This window comes from Plectropomus leopardus, chromosome 17 (genome assembly GCF_008729295.1).
Source record: "Plectropomus leopardus isolate mb chromosome 17, YSFRI_Pleo_2.0, whole genome shotgun sequence".
NCBI lineage: Eukaryota > Metazoa > Chordata > Actinopteri > Perciformes > Serranidae > Plectropomus > Plectropomus leopardus.
Window position 1 is genome coordinate 1,475,243 of NC_056479.1, and position 14,347 is coordinate 1,489,589.

Below are 14,347 nucleotides of genomic sequence, written 5' to 3' on the forward strand. Positions count from 1 at the left end.
AAACTTCTTTTACAGGTCACCAAATCACTGTGGGTGGCAGATGGAAGTTAGAGACACAAAAATGGTTCCTCTGGAATATCTAAGCAGGCATTAAAACATATCCATTTTGCTTACAGACAAAATTGTCTTTATTGTTGAAAAAAAAAAAAAGAAAAAAAGATCTGCAGGTTTTTAAAATCATTCTGCACTTGTGTATTGCTGTTAAATGATAACTTTGATATGATAACTAACTTTGACGGCCATAGAAGCAGATCCTGTGTTCACAAAGATTTTAATCTCTGCAAGTTGATGTTTATGTTGGAGTAAAAGGAATAGAAAGCAGCGTAAAACACTAAAACACAACAGTATGCTCAAAAAATGGTCAGTAATAATGTCAAACTAAATCTACAGTTTGGTCAGGACAGAAAGTGTGTAGCTTGTGTGTGCAGCTGTGTGAGTATGTGCATGTCGAGCAGTGTCAGAGAACATCACAGTGACAGAGGAAACACAGCAGCAACTCCACATCTCTGCAACACAGAGAGGAAAGTGAGACAGGCAGGCCAAGGTTTACAGGCTGATGGCAGAAGCAGAAAAAAATGGGAAGGGGAGGAACACAGAGGGAGGCGGGCAACAACACACACATCTGGAAACAATTGAGGAGAGAGGAAGAGAGACAGAGACACTGAGAGAGAGAGAGAGAGAGAGAGAGAGAGAGAGAGAGAGAGAGAGACGCATTTTTGTTAACAAAAGGAAAGAAGATAGGGGGTACAACCTTCCAGATGGAAAATTACATACATTCAATATAAAGTTCAGAATCTTGGAGGAGGACAAGTTAGCTGGGGAGAGCAGGCGGACACAATCTACTAGTGAGGAACAATACAGAGGAAGAAAAGAAAGGGAAAAGCCTGGCCCGTTCAAGGACCAATCCAAAGGAGAAACGAAAAGGAAAACTAAGATTAAAACCAGAGCTGAAGGAGCCGAAGTTCCCGAGAGAAGTGTGACAAAGACAAGATCTGAGAGAACCCAAACTCATCTTCAGGTAAAGTCTTGAGCTACAGATGTAAATACACAGATATTAAATCTGGACAGCAGAAACTCTACTTTGATAAAGTACCATGTGCAAAAGCATGTTTAAATGACCAGGCTGCATATTTCACCCTGTGTTAATGTTGATGTTTAGTTTAGATGCATCAGGATGGAACTATATTTCCACTGTGCAAAGCATCTGAAGATCTCATCAGACAGACTGTTGAGAGCCAGATCCAAAACATGAGTCAAATACAGCGACGGATGAAGAACCTGGAAGCCATACGTAGTAAAAGTACAGATATGAGAAAATGACTTTGGTAGAAGTGAAAGTCACCTATTAGAATATTACTTGAGTAAAAGTCTTGAAGTATCTGATATTTACTCTTCCTAAGCATCAAAAGTCATTTTAAGATGTTAAATCTAACTATGAAAATACAAGTAAATGCTGGTAATTAAAAAAACAGTAAGAATTTTTAGGAATACTTAGTAAGGGGCAACCTGGGGGCCACAAGCCAAAATAGATTGGAAAGTGTGAAAACACTTTCACTCTAATACGTATAGTGGAGTAATAGTATACATTATACTAAGGAAGTGAAGTGAAGTAAAAATGAAAGTGACAGAAAAGTAAAAACTCAAGTCAAGTACAGATACTGCCAAAAAATACTAAAGTACTGTAACAAAGTGTTATTATTTTGTTACATTACAGCAGTGATCAAAAGAGTAGTGCTGGTGGGATTTTAAAAAATAGCCACGGGTTGCTGGGGGGGAGTATGTTTCTACCATAGGCTCTGGAAAGGGGACGTTTTCCTGGAAGCTGTGCCCCTGAATCTTTAAAACCTGCTTACGTGTAGCCGACGTCGACCACTAAACATTTCATGCCCCAAAGTACTACTAACATTTAACATAGCACATCTCATCAAACACTGTGATGTGTGAGGGTTGCTGTTGTTAATGACTGTATTGTACTTGTACAGCGCTTTTCTAGTCTTATTAACCAGTCAAAGCGCTTTCACACTTCATGTCACATTCACCCATTCACACACACATTCATACACTGGTGGCAGAGGCTACTGTTCAAGGTGCCACCTGCAACTTGGTAACTATTCATATGCACTCACACTCTAATGGCGTGGCATCATGAGCAATTTGGGGTTTAGTATCATGTCCAAAAGTACTTCAACATGTGCCTGGAGCAGCCAAAGACTGAACCACCAACAACCCAAGTATGACCTGCTCTACCAATGAGCCACAGCTGCCCCAGCTGGTAGAAACCTACACTAACATGACAAGAACAAAAATCAAAGTTCCCCCATATTTAAGTCTTTCAAACCTGGTGCGACATCACTCCTCTTGTGCTGCTTTTAGATACTGTACTCAGTTATTTAAACCTTTGAACCCTGAGATACTTGGTGCAATTTCTTTCAAAAACATGCAAACTTGGTAAGAACTTAGTAGTAACTTAGTAAGAAACGATCAACAAAGTGCAAGAAATCAGTAGATTTAGAAAACTATTTTTCAAAAATTTGGAAAAAATGTCTGTGGAAAAAGATAAAAGATAGGGAAAATGGTCATAATTACAAATTTTAAATAATGTTTCAAAATTATTATCTATTCCAGGTCATTTCCCTGTTTTTTTGTCACCCCCCTATATTCTTCCCATGTTTTTGAAAGAAATACAGACAGTTCATACAGTGAATACATCCCTACAGTTCATATGCATCATACATGACCACAGCACCTTTGAAACAGTCTGTAAGCTCGGAGCTCTCCTGTGAGTCACAGGTCTGCTGTGGTCATGGGAAATGCCTTCTGCAGTATAATTAGGTCTACTGAGGAGAGGAGGGAGCTTCCTTCCTGTCAGCAGTTTGACTTCCTGTGTCAGACCGTGTGGTCAGTGTGAGTACCACCACCCTGCTCACAAACACACCAACACAAAGGTGACTGCGTGCTGATGCTGTGAAACTAACTACGAATGGCCTCTGAAAACATCAGGAAACAGCCCTGCAGAAGTGATAGTTTTAACTCTTTTAAATTGGCTTGATTTTTTTTCAGAATTACGAGAAGACGCCGACAAGCAGCTTAACAAGAAATTGACCAAAAGTATACAAGACATTGGTTAAGCATTATAAAAATTACATAAATACAAGATTTTTAAAAAATGCATTTTTTTGTAACATCATTTTAAAAATATAATGAACAGAATTTTAAATACCGTTTTCCCTCGTTTTTGATCAAATCTGTTCTTTTTTTTAAAAAATCTAATCCATTAACAGTCACCTTTAACTAATGTTCTTGCAGTTGACTGAATAATTCTTGCCAAGTTCCTCATTATATTTTTTCCCGTATTTTTTATAGAGAAATCAAACCATTTTTCTCAGGTTTTACAGGTTTAAATGCTAGTCAGTGTGTCTGAATGCAGCACAAGAAAACTGACCTTGATCCAGGGTTAGGGTTAAATACTCATCACATGAGCACACACTGTGAGAGTTAGATGCTGCAATTATTCCTCCTTCTATAGTGACCTCCTACCGACATGATTCCACTGGTAGATGTGGGGTCTAAAACCACAATCTTCATTCTGTGCAAAAAGAACAGGAAACTAAACTTCAGAACGTTGTGTCATGGCAACAAAGTCAAACATGTGACCACCAGAATGTATCATTCCACCACCGTACAGCACGGACCCACGCACTGTGGAAACACAAACACTGGTGTGTCCAGACTTTTTTAATTGGTCACACACACACACACACACACACACACACGAATGTCAGAATAGCATTAATTAGCCCTTCCTGCCTCTTATTTACTTTAATAACTATAATTATAGTATATTACAGTTTCATACAGACCTGTGTTTAACATTTTTACCGAAAACACCGACCAATCACAACTCAACACAGTGGCACCATAAATGGCTTCAATACTTTATTTTTACTTTATTTCCACACTCCACAAAAAGAAACTGTATCTTCAAAATTAGGCTACATAATTCAGTTTTCAAAATACAGTCAAAGTATGAAGTAATGACAAAATTTAAATAGATGAGCCTGTGTGGGCAATATTTTGTATTAGGAAAAATGGGGAAAACTTGAAAGCTACAATACATTTCTGAATACAATGTGCTACAGTGAAATGCCAAAAAAGCTTGTAGCTGCCTTTCATAACACAGCACAAGATAGATTTATTAATGACAACTGTCCTGGACATAATCAAAACAGCATTTACAATGTGAAGTGATCACTAAAGTATTAAAATAATGTCAATTTTGGTTAAAACTTAAGTCTAGCAGTCCCCACATATTATTTAATGCAGTCTCCAAATGGGGCCACTGAAAATCAGGGTTTGGGTTACATGTCACCTTCACCCATTCACACATTGTTAAGGACTGTATTAAGGACTGTACTTGTATAGCACTTTTCTAGTCTTTTTGACAATTCTTAAAAGCGCTCTTACACTTCACGTCACATTCACCCATTCACACACACATTCACACACTGGTGGCCGATGCTACCCATGTGTGAATGTGCCACCTGCTGCTCAGTAACCATTCACACACATGCACACTCCGATGATGCAGCATCGGGAGCAACTTGAGGTTCAGTGGTTAAGCAAGTTAGTTAACAGCTACTGGCCGTTCACGTTGTGCCCTGCGGGCACGAGAAAGAGGCTGCGGCGTCTTCTGTCAGTATACGTCATGTCGACAATGCAGTCAGGATGTTATTATCCAAGGATGTTATTATCCAAGTATGATGGTGTAGTATGTGACTTTATTATGTCTACGACTGCCTTAAACTTGAATGTTATAAGCAAGTTTAATAAAAGTAATTTGCTTATCACTGATCGTTTTGGACCATTAAATATTAAGTTTGAGAACCTGGTTTAGGATAATGGTTTGGCCAATCAGATTTTAGGGGTGTCCACTTACTGGACATGCCCCTGAACACAGAGATGAGAGGGTTTTGTTTGTGTTCCAACTGTAAAGCTGTAAGGAGACAAATCTGTGAGTTTGAGCCTCACAAAAGAAATTGGATCGACTTGAAAAACATTTTGATACACATTCTCCACATTTTCCCTCACACGCCAACTCTCTCACCAAAGAAACCCCGAACGCACCACAACAGAGTTATAAAAGAGACATATATCCCTCAGTATGCTGTTTAACCACAGAAAGCCACATGAAGGCACAAACATACAGTCAGCAGGCAGAGTGTGAGGTGTCACGCAGCTTTGTTTAAACATGGTTCTCTCCTGATCTTTTCTGTCCTCTGTCCTCTGCAGGATGTCGGTGTCCCGGAGGTGTCTGTGCTGTGTCAAATATTTGATGTTTGTCTTTAACCTCATCTTCTGGGTCAGTATCTGCTCAGTCCCAGGCTGCTGTTGTATGTCTTTACTCTGTCACACTTTCCAAAGAAATCTTCAGTGTTTCTGAGATAAAACAGTTGTGCAGAGTGAGACTCATGCATGCTTTGGAAATGATTTAACGCTGAGTCACATCATGCCGAGTCAATCATTTACATCTGTCACAATGTCTCACTCTCCACTAGAAACCATTTTCAGGACCCTGCTTTGTTACTAATAGTGCATTTTGTTTCATTCTATTTCCTGTAAAGCTGGGAGGATGTGGTTTGTTCGGTGTTGGAGTCTGGCTGTCCTTCACGCAGGCAGAGTTTTCCTCTCTTCCTCTGTCCTTCCCGTCCCTCTCAGCGGCCAATCTGCTGCTGGTGGCCGGTGGTATTACCATGGTGACGGGCTTCCTGGGTTGTCTCGGAGCCCTGAAAGAGCAGCGCTGCCTGTTGTTCATGGTGAGAGGTCCACATCACAGAGAGGCTGGGGGGATTTTGGGGAGAATTTCTTTATGATAGCCAACAGTAATGAGGGAGAGCTTTTCTTCTATAATCATTTTTAAGTAGAGCTTATTTAATAACTGACAGCAAAACACAAGTTTTGAAGTATGGAAGTATGAAATGTGAGGTGGAGGGGTTAAAATATTAAGCCAATTTCATCACCTTACTACAACTTAAATTTTGTTTTAGTTCAATTAACACATAAATTTGAGTTAAAATTTCATACAATACTAAGTTGACGTAATTTTTATTATCTCAGCACAGTTTTTTCTAGAATTTTCTTCTGTAATCTTGTATTTCATGATGCGGTGGTGATAGGTCCCCTGCATGAGATCTGCAGAGAGATAACATACATAATGTCAGTGTCTAACTTGTCTTCTCTGCTGTGCAGTTCTTTGTGATCCTTTTGCTCCTGGTGCTGACAGAGGTGACTCTGATGGTGGTCATACACGTCTTCCATGACAAGGTGAGCTCACCAGCTACCAGCACAATGCACACCGCATTTTTTTTAACTCTTTACTCTTTAACTGACCATACCATACCAACTTGCAACAGTCTAATAAAATAAAAAATGAAGAGAATGAAATTAGAATGAGAATAAAATACGCCAAAGCATGATAAATCAATCAGTAGCTAATCATTAGTGAATGATTAGGTAATTTAGAAAACAGCTAACAGAGAAAGCTAACTACAATTTCAAGGTCAGTTCTTCAGTAACCACCCATCAAATGTCATAGAGTAGCTAATGAGTTGTTAATTTTGAAATGAGTGAGACAACTAATGAGCAACTTATTATAACTTGATGCTCAGTTCTTATTGAATAATCAGTAGCTAGTGTGTGATATTGCATTGGGAGTTACTCAAGAACCATTAACTAGTTAATCGCTCATTAGTTGCTCATTAGTTGCTCATTAGTTCCTTGGTAACTGCTTTTTTACTGTTGACCTTGTTGTAAAGTGTTACCCTCATGGATTGCCCATCCTAGCTGGGAGCCCCAGAGATCCTGCAAAGTAAGAGCAAGTATAGCTCATGGATGGATGGAACATTTAAATAAATGAGTGTCTTTCTTTCTTTCTTTCTTTCTTTCCTTCTTTCTTTCTTTCTTTCTTTCCTTCTTTCTGTTTTTGTCAGCTGGATTCCAAAGCACAGGGTGAATTAAAGGAAGGGATGAAGATTTATAATTCAGAACCTGGACTGAAAAAATCCTGGGACAATGTCCAGAAAATGGTGAGCACAGCAAGCAATGTATGTCGTCTTACGCATATAGGACAGGCTGTGTTCAGTAAAATTAATGATGTCTCTGCAGCTGGAAGTTGTAACAGTCATTCCACCTCTAATGCTGTAGTTGCCAACTTTTTTTTATTATGTTTTAGTTTATCACTTTATTTTTTTTCAGAGAGATGGAAAAACAACAACACAAAAACAAGCACAAATACATGTAATTGTCCAAAAGTTTTTTTTCCACTGTGTCTTAGATCATCCATTTCCTCTATTTGCTATCAAAAACACTTCCTCCCATTCTGAGCTGGCAGGTCGTGTTTTTTCCATGGTATAAATCTCTCATAATTTCTAATCAGTTTTCTGTAGTTCAGGGGGTTCAGTCTTTTCCAGTTCCTTGTTATTGCTTGTTTGTTTGTGATCAATAATGTCTTGGTCTAATATCTACCATAGTCCATAACACAATCATTTACATTTCCAAGCTACATAACTTTGCAATCCTTAGGTATTTGCATATTCCAGAATTTCTTTAATACTGGGTTATGCAGCAATGGAGTAGCTGTGCACATGCACGCACGCGCACACACACACACACACACACACACACACACACACAAATGTCAGGATAGCATTAATTTTCCCTTTCGTCCTCTAATTTACTTTAATTACTATCATTACATCCAAAGACATGCAGGTCAGGTTTATTGGTGACTCTAAATTGCCCTTAGGTTTGACTGTGAGCATGAAAGGTTGTCTGTCTATATGTGTCGGCCCTGCGATAGCCTGGCGACCTGTCCAGAGTGTAACCCGCCTTCTGCCCGATGACAACTGGGATTGGCTCCCCTGCAACCCTTGTGAGGACAAGCAGTTACGGAAAATGAAGGAATGAATACGATCATTACAGTATCTTGCAGTTTCCAACAGACCTTTGTTGAACATTTTTACCAAAAAGACCGACCAATCACAACTCAACACAGCTTTATATAATGTTATATAAAGCTTCAATACTTATTATTTAAAATGTTTCTTCAAAAGAAGTCCACATGGAAAGTGTCATTGTATTCATACAAAAGTTCATGACAGATAACCTCATCAAAAAATCATGTTTGTCCTCCCACTCCTTGTGCATCTAATGACTCTCACTAATCTACCACAGCTACAGGAAAACAACCAATCATAGCAGCCCTTAGTCATGCCAATCTCTACTGATCAATTGCAGTTAAATTGTCAAACTTGGCAGCACTTATCAAATAGGAACCCAAATTCTGTTACTGTATAGTCTATTTCTCTCCTCAAATGATTTTAATGAAAATTTTAATGATTTTTTAGCTGTAAAATAAAAATGTTTGCTCTGGCTTGTGGCTGGTGCTCAGATTTCCAACATGGCCTCCAGGTCACAAATGTTCTCATCTTACAGCTTGTGTCGGTGTCGGTGTCGGTGGTGGGGGAAGTACCGGGATTGTAAAAAAAAAAGTGATGTCAGTGTGTCCCTGAGTTGTTTCTTCACTCTGGGCAGTCAGTAGTGACTGTTTAGGTGTTGTTTACTCTAATTTTACTGTCTCTTTTTCCAGTTCAAGTGCTGTGGAGTAACAAATAAAACAGACTGGTATGATGTGCTGAATGGGACGCTGCCGTCGTCCTGCTGCTCTGTGGGGATGGACCAGTGTGTGGACGGATGGAGCGAGGTGGGTTTGCTGCTCAGTTAGAGGCGAGGCTTTAGAGTCAACCAACATGTTGTTTTTATTTTGCCCGATTCTCAGATGAAATTTAAATGTGTTCCAGATGTGATGCTGAGTCTGAATACTTTTAACAAATGAGTCAGTAAAACTAAGCCACAAGGACTCATAGCAGTAAGTGCACACTGCCTCCAGTGTTTGTGGCCAAGTTGCTCTGCTGACTCCACTGAGGATTATCTTTCAGTTACCAGTAGGTCCTGCTGCAAAGCAAGGCTGGGGTAATTATTTACAGCTGAAGTGTATGTCCAGTTGAGGCTTTATGTGTACTGAAGTGTATTTTGAAAAGACACAATGCATGTAAGAGGCATAAATTGACACAATCATACGTACACATGGGACTCTTATCAACACCTATGATATTTGCATGTAACATTACTTGCTATCATATATTGCATTTATTAATTTTATGTCTATCATGTATTATTTTATTGTTACCATTATTGCTGTGCATCTCTCCCCGTCTAGTCATTACTGTCATTTAATTGTTATTTACAACATCTTTTGCACATCTGTCTGAAAGAGAGGATGGTGAGGGCAACAAAGGAGAAGTCAAGTGTGAAAGACAGACTTCAGACAAAAAAGAGCATGTAGTCACTCCTTAATAGTTGGGCAATGCTTTTTTAGTTTTTTTTTTGTAAAAGCAAATCTCACAGGTAATCTGTGAATTATTGTTTACTTCCATTGTGCAACAGCCTTTATTGATGATACATCCTTGATTACAATGGTTCTGATCAAAACTGATGCAAACTCAGGATTGTTCGTTCAGTAGCACCAAGGTTCCAAGAATCCTGAATGGAACCAGTTTAAAAACCAGAGCTGATTTGGTGATAAAAGCAGCATGGCTGACAAGTCAACAGATTCAGTTTTCAAAAGACAAGTGACTGAGGCCACGTTTAGACGAGCACAGCCCTACTAAATATGGAGAAGTCTTTCCTTTGTGTTTGAAAATAATAATAACATTGTGAAAATGACCATTGTGTACACAAATCCGCAAAAATAACAAAGTATGCATGCCAGGCCAGTCGTTGGCAGTGTAACTTTGTAATGACACACTATAGAAGAAGACCACGCGCCTGCATGAAGTGTAGCTGGGACATCACTGTTTGCACTGGATCTATACATTGCCAGTTTACACAGCGTAATCAAAAGATTATACTCTGGAACAAGTTTGCATTTTCAGAACCCGAAAATGCCGTGGTTGTGTGAACAAAAAAATCAAACTGCAACACAAATGTAACATTTCATTCAAGACCCATTGCCATGTAAACAGCCCCTAAGTGAATCTCAGAGGAGCCTCAGGCCTGTTACATAGATCTTCTTGATTGGTTTGACTTTGAGCGTTCAATACTTCTATGAATATTTAACTGTCAGCTGCCACCGTGTTGTTGTTGGTTTTGCAGAGGAGCAGATGGATTTTTTTATTTTTTCAAAGGTGAACACAGGACTACTCAGTGTAATTATTAACTTGAACAAGGAGCAAGTCTCTATAAGTAACTTTAATGCGGCCCTGATTTAGACCAGAAGCTGCCTGAGGAGTAGTAAAAAGAATCAACACTAAAGCATGCCAGGAAATGACTGGTAGCTCAATTCAGTTCAATTTTATTTATATAGCCTCAAAGCTTAATTTGTCTTAGGGTGCTTTACAATCCTTGCAACATATGTCACCCTCTGTTTTAAAAAATCAAATCAAATGGCAGAAACCTCAGAAGGGGCAACTGCGGAAAGATCCCTTTTTCAGGACGGGCAGACATGCAATAGATGTCATTTTTACACAACATATCTACATAATAAAATTACAGTAATCCACATGCGAAAATGACACATGGAGAGAGAGAGAGATAGAGAGAGACAGAAAGAGAGAGAGGGAGAGAGAGAGAGATGCACAGCAACAACAAGCTTAGATCTGTGCAGCCATGTCAGTCAGAGCTGTGCAATGTGCAGATAAAGGGAACACTTTGGAAACTGGTTACTGAGAAGTTAAAGTAGTGTACACACAGAGCTGTGGAAAAGTCGAGCAGAATGAAACATTCCTTACATTCTTCGTGTGTGAGAATCAGATCTCATCTGGAAGACATTCAGATTCAGAGAACCAGGCAGTTAAAAAAAATGTTGGATGCAGCATTTAGGTCAAACCTCTTAGGGACTATTTAGACCAACTGGCAGCAAATGGGGTTTTATTTTTATTGTTATTATTAAGACTTTACTTTCATGCATTGCCCCCACAGCTTTAAGAATGATACAGATTCATTCTGGATCAGCTTTTCTCTGATAATGTTGGGGAATCCTTTTACTGCTTACTGCCTTACTGTAGGTCTTTCTTTCAGCAATCAGCTTGAGCACAGTGTCAGTGATGATAAGAAGAATGATGGCCAAAACGAACATGATGAAACATAATGAAAGCTGTAATACTAAACAGAAGTTATCATCTACACAGCTTCTGAGACGCTCTACCTCAGCACAGACAGTGAGGTGTTTTTATTGGTCTGATAACTCTGAGCATTATCATGCAAATCATAAACTGGGACGGTAACATACAAAGTCCCACACTGAGGCTTAATTGCTGTCTAAAATAAGTTAGAATCATTTCTTCCTGTCACTTATAGCTCGTCTTTACTGATGTTATTCTCCTACATGTGATTGTTTCCGTGTGAGCTGCCTCCTCTCTAACTCTGTTTGTGTGTGTGTGTGTTTCCTCTGCAGCCGTGTTATCAGAAGGCCAGGCAGTGGCTGCTGGATAACATCCCCTCAGTCCTGGTGTTCGGAGTGTGTATTGGTGTTGTGCAGGTAGTTTTCTTCAGTGTTTTTTTGCTGTTATGCTGTCAGTTGAAACATTCTGTATTTCTTTGGGCTCATAAAGCCTCAAACTCCAGAAGATTATAAAAAACAAAAACACAAAAAGACACTTTTTCTTTGAGGGTGGTGTGTGCTGAATATTCTATTTAAAAGGAGTAAAGCACTTCACTGATTATTAAAAACACTATACACATCACAGTGTGAGCAGCAGGACAGCAGAGATGCACTTCTGAATTTATTTTAAAAATATCATGTACTTTAACATACAGTAATATGCATGAATCCCTGAAATACAACATATTGCTACAAGTTGAAAATACCCTTTAGCCCTTTTTAGAATCAGAATCAGAATCAGAATCAGAAGGGCTGCCACTAAGTCCTTTTTTTAAGCCTCATTTGTATTTTTAAACAGAGCAAAATGACATATGCCATCTTACTGCCTCAATGTGTGAGTTTAAATAGTATCCAGCATCACGGAATCAAAAGAGGCATGAAGGATATGACACTGAATATGACACCGTCAGCCTCTCGTGTGATTTTAAAAATATGCATTGGCAGGGCTTCATAAACAATAACAATGGCATTAACATGGCAGTAGTAATCATTTATCGTCTCAAGGCAAGTGTCCATTACAGATTTGCACAAACCTTAAGTAATATTTTACAAAATTATTTCCAATCCAAGGCCACATAGGCGTGTTATGGAGCTGTAATGGAAAGGCAAGTGTTAGGTGTTGGTGTTTTTGTAGGACCCAAGAGCAGGCTCGAGCACAGATGAGTTATGAAGATAGTTCTGTGTTGGGGAACTATCTTGGGCAAGTGAATACAGTTCCATGTTGGGGAAGAGTGCTGGGGGAATTGAGAGGAGGCAGGGACAGGTTTGGGAAAAGCAGTGTGAGGAAATACAGATGGAGATGTGGAGATGGCATGGAAGCAGAAGCTGGAGATCTGTAGCACAAGATAAAATCGGCAAAAAACAGGCTCAAAAGCACAGGGAAAAAATACTCTGTTAACAAACTGCAGCGCGGCCGAGACATAACAACCACAGAGTCTGATGAAACAATGATGTCCATGGGTTTTTATACTGCTTGCTGATGAGATGATTGAAGACAGGAGTGTAGGTAGAATCAGGAGCCAGGTGAAGGAAAGCCACACCCAAAGCACTCAGACACACAGGGGAGGTGGAAACATAAGGGAGACAGGAAAGGAACATAAGGAAAACCTGGAGTCACGACCGGAGTCATGACACATGGGAGCGGCCATGTGTGAGGGATTTCTGGGAGCTGATAGTCCACGGTTTCACAGAGGAATTGTGGATTCAAAACTTCCGTATGATCCTCTCAGCTTTTGAAGAGTTATGTGATGTAATAACAGCTCTTGTAGCTCCTGCTGCATCATGAGGGAGCCAGTTCCATACTGCCAAATACGGCTTCGTTAAAGTGCCTGAAATACTAGCTCATGCGAGTACAAACACTTTTTTCAATATTGGGAGTTATTAATATGGACATGATTCTATTAGGCGTATTTTCTATTTACATTTTCAGTTTGCACAATTTGGGGATTAATGGAAACCCGCCTTCTGTTATTTGGTTGTGATCTCGTCCTTTGCTCATTTCAAATGGACATTTCAGGCTGCTGCTCTTATTCTTTGAGTTGGTCGCTAGCTGCTTTATAAATTTCTGGTGGTGGTGGTCTTGTCCTGCTAGTTTGCTGTTTATACTTACACTGTTTTGGCGCTGTTACTACCTCCCATGTTGGCTTAAAGGTGAGACCACTCTGTCCTCCCATCCTGCAATCATACCTTATAAACATAATGCCGCAATATTCCCGTCTTGAACAGGCAGTGTAAAAGTGGCTAAATATCTCCAACACTTTAATCTAAGTCAACCACATTTCTTTCAACTTGAAAAGTAAAAATTTGGAAAAAACAGTGTTTCAAACAGGATCAAACTTACATGGATTTTATCTGTTTTATCATGTGTTTTTAGTCTCTGGCAGGTTGTAATAGTATTTGATCTCTTGTCTTGTCAGATCTTGGCCCTGGTGTTCTCCATGCTGATGTACTGTCAGATTCTGTGTGCTGAGAAACATTTGGACTGACTACAGACCAGCTGCTCTCTGGCTCCTGATAGGAAGGCCTCTCACAAACTCCTCTGGAATCTTTAACACCTAACACCTGATCATAACTTTCAAAGACTGCAGACTCCAGACCTGAAATGGGTACTTTTTAAATGCCCTGGGGCACTGGGTTAAAAGTTTCCCTTAAGATTGCCCCATTGGCACAGGTGGGACAGGAAACACACTGAGGAGGCTGGTTGTCTGCATACCAGCCGTATAAATGTTATTTTAAAATTCCATTTATCATTCCATATTTTACAGTATTTTGTCTCCAGAGTTGCTTATTCTAGAATTTTTGTCACAGAACATAATAGTGAAATTTGTTCATATTTTTTTCACAAAACAACAAGAGATGCATTGTGTTACTCAGTAGAACTGAAAGAAGAATGTAACTGTTGTCACCTATCATAATTTCATTATTTGGATTTCATTCTCCATTATTGGTCGACACGGTGGTGCAGAGGTTTGCAGTTCCAACCCACTGTCCGGATAGGGCCCTTCTGTGAGGAGTTTCAGTTCATTCTCACTCTGAACTTGTCAGATACATCCGCTCTGTCAGTGCTCTTGGCATATTAGCGTCTAATCAGAAAGCGACAGGATGACATCAGATGAGAACGTGCTTGGACAG

General features: G+C 39.5%; 1 protein-coding gene across 1 annotated transcript; it reads left to right on the plus strand.

Annotated features, from left to right (window-relative positions):
* Positions 1–670: 670 nt before the first annotated feature.
* tspan4b (tetraspanin 4b) lies at positions 671–14,141 on the plus strand. The gene is made up of 8 exons (XM_042505075.1): positions 671–1,018; positions 5,290–5,359; positions 5,622–5,813; positions 6,247–6,321; positions 6,987–7,082; positions 8,645–8,758; positions 11,510–11,593; positions 13,633–14,141. The coding sequence occupies exons 2-8, from the start codon at positions 5,291–5,293 to the stop codon at positions 13,699–13,701; spliced, it is 699 nt and encodes a 232-aa protein (XP_042361009.1). The 5' UTR covers positions 671–1,018; position 5,290; the 3' UTR covers positions 13,702–14,141.
* Positions 14,142–14,347: the final 206 nt, after the last annotated feature.

What these genes read in the sequence shown, in the direction of transcription:
- tspan4b (XM_042505075.1), top strand. Translation starts at nt 5,291, where the DNA reads ATGTCGGTGTCCCGGAGGTGTCTGTGCTGTGTCAAATATTTGATGTTT. An exon ending in TCTTTAACCTCATCTTCTGG is followed by an intron (nt 5,360 to 5,621) that starts GTCAGTATCTGC and finishes TTTCCTGTAAAG; the next exon opens with CTGGGAGGATGTGGTTTGTT. An exon ending in AGCGCTGCCTGTTGTTCATG is followed by an intron (nt 5,814 to 6,246) that starts GTGAGAGGTCCA and finishes TCTGCTGTGCAG; the next exon opens with TTCTTTGTGATCCTTTTGCT.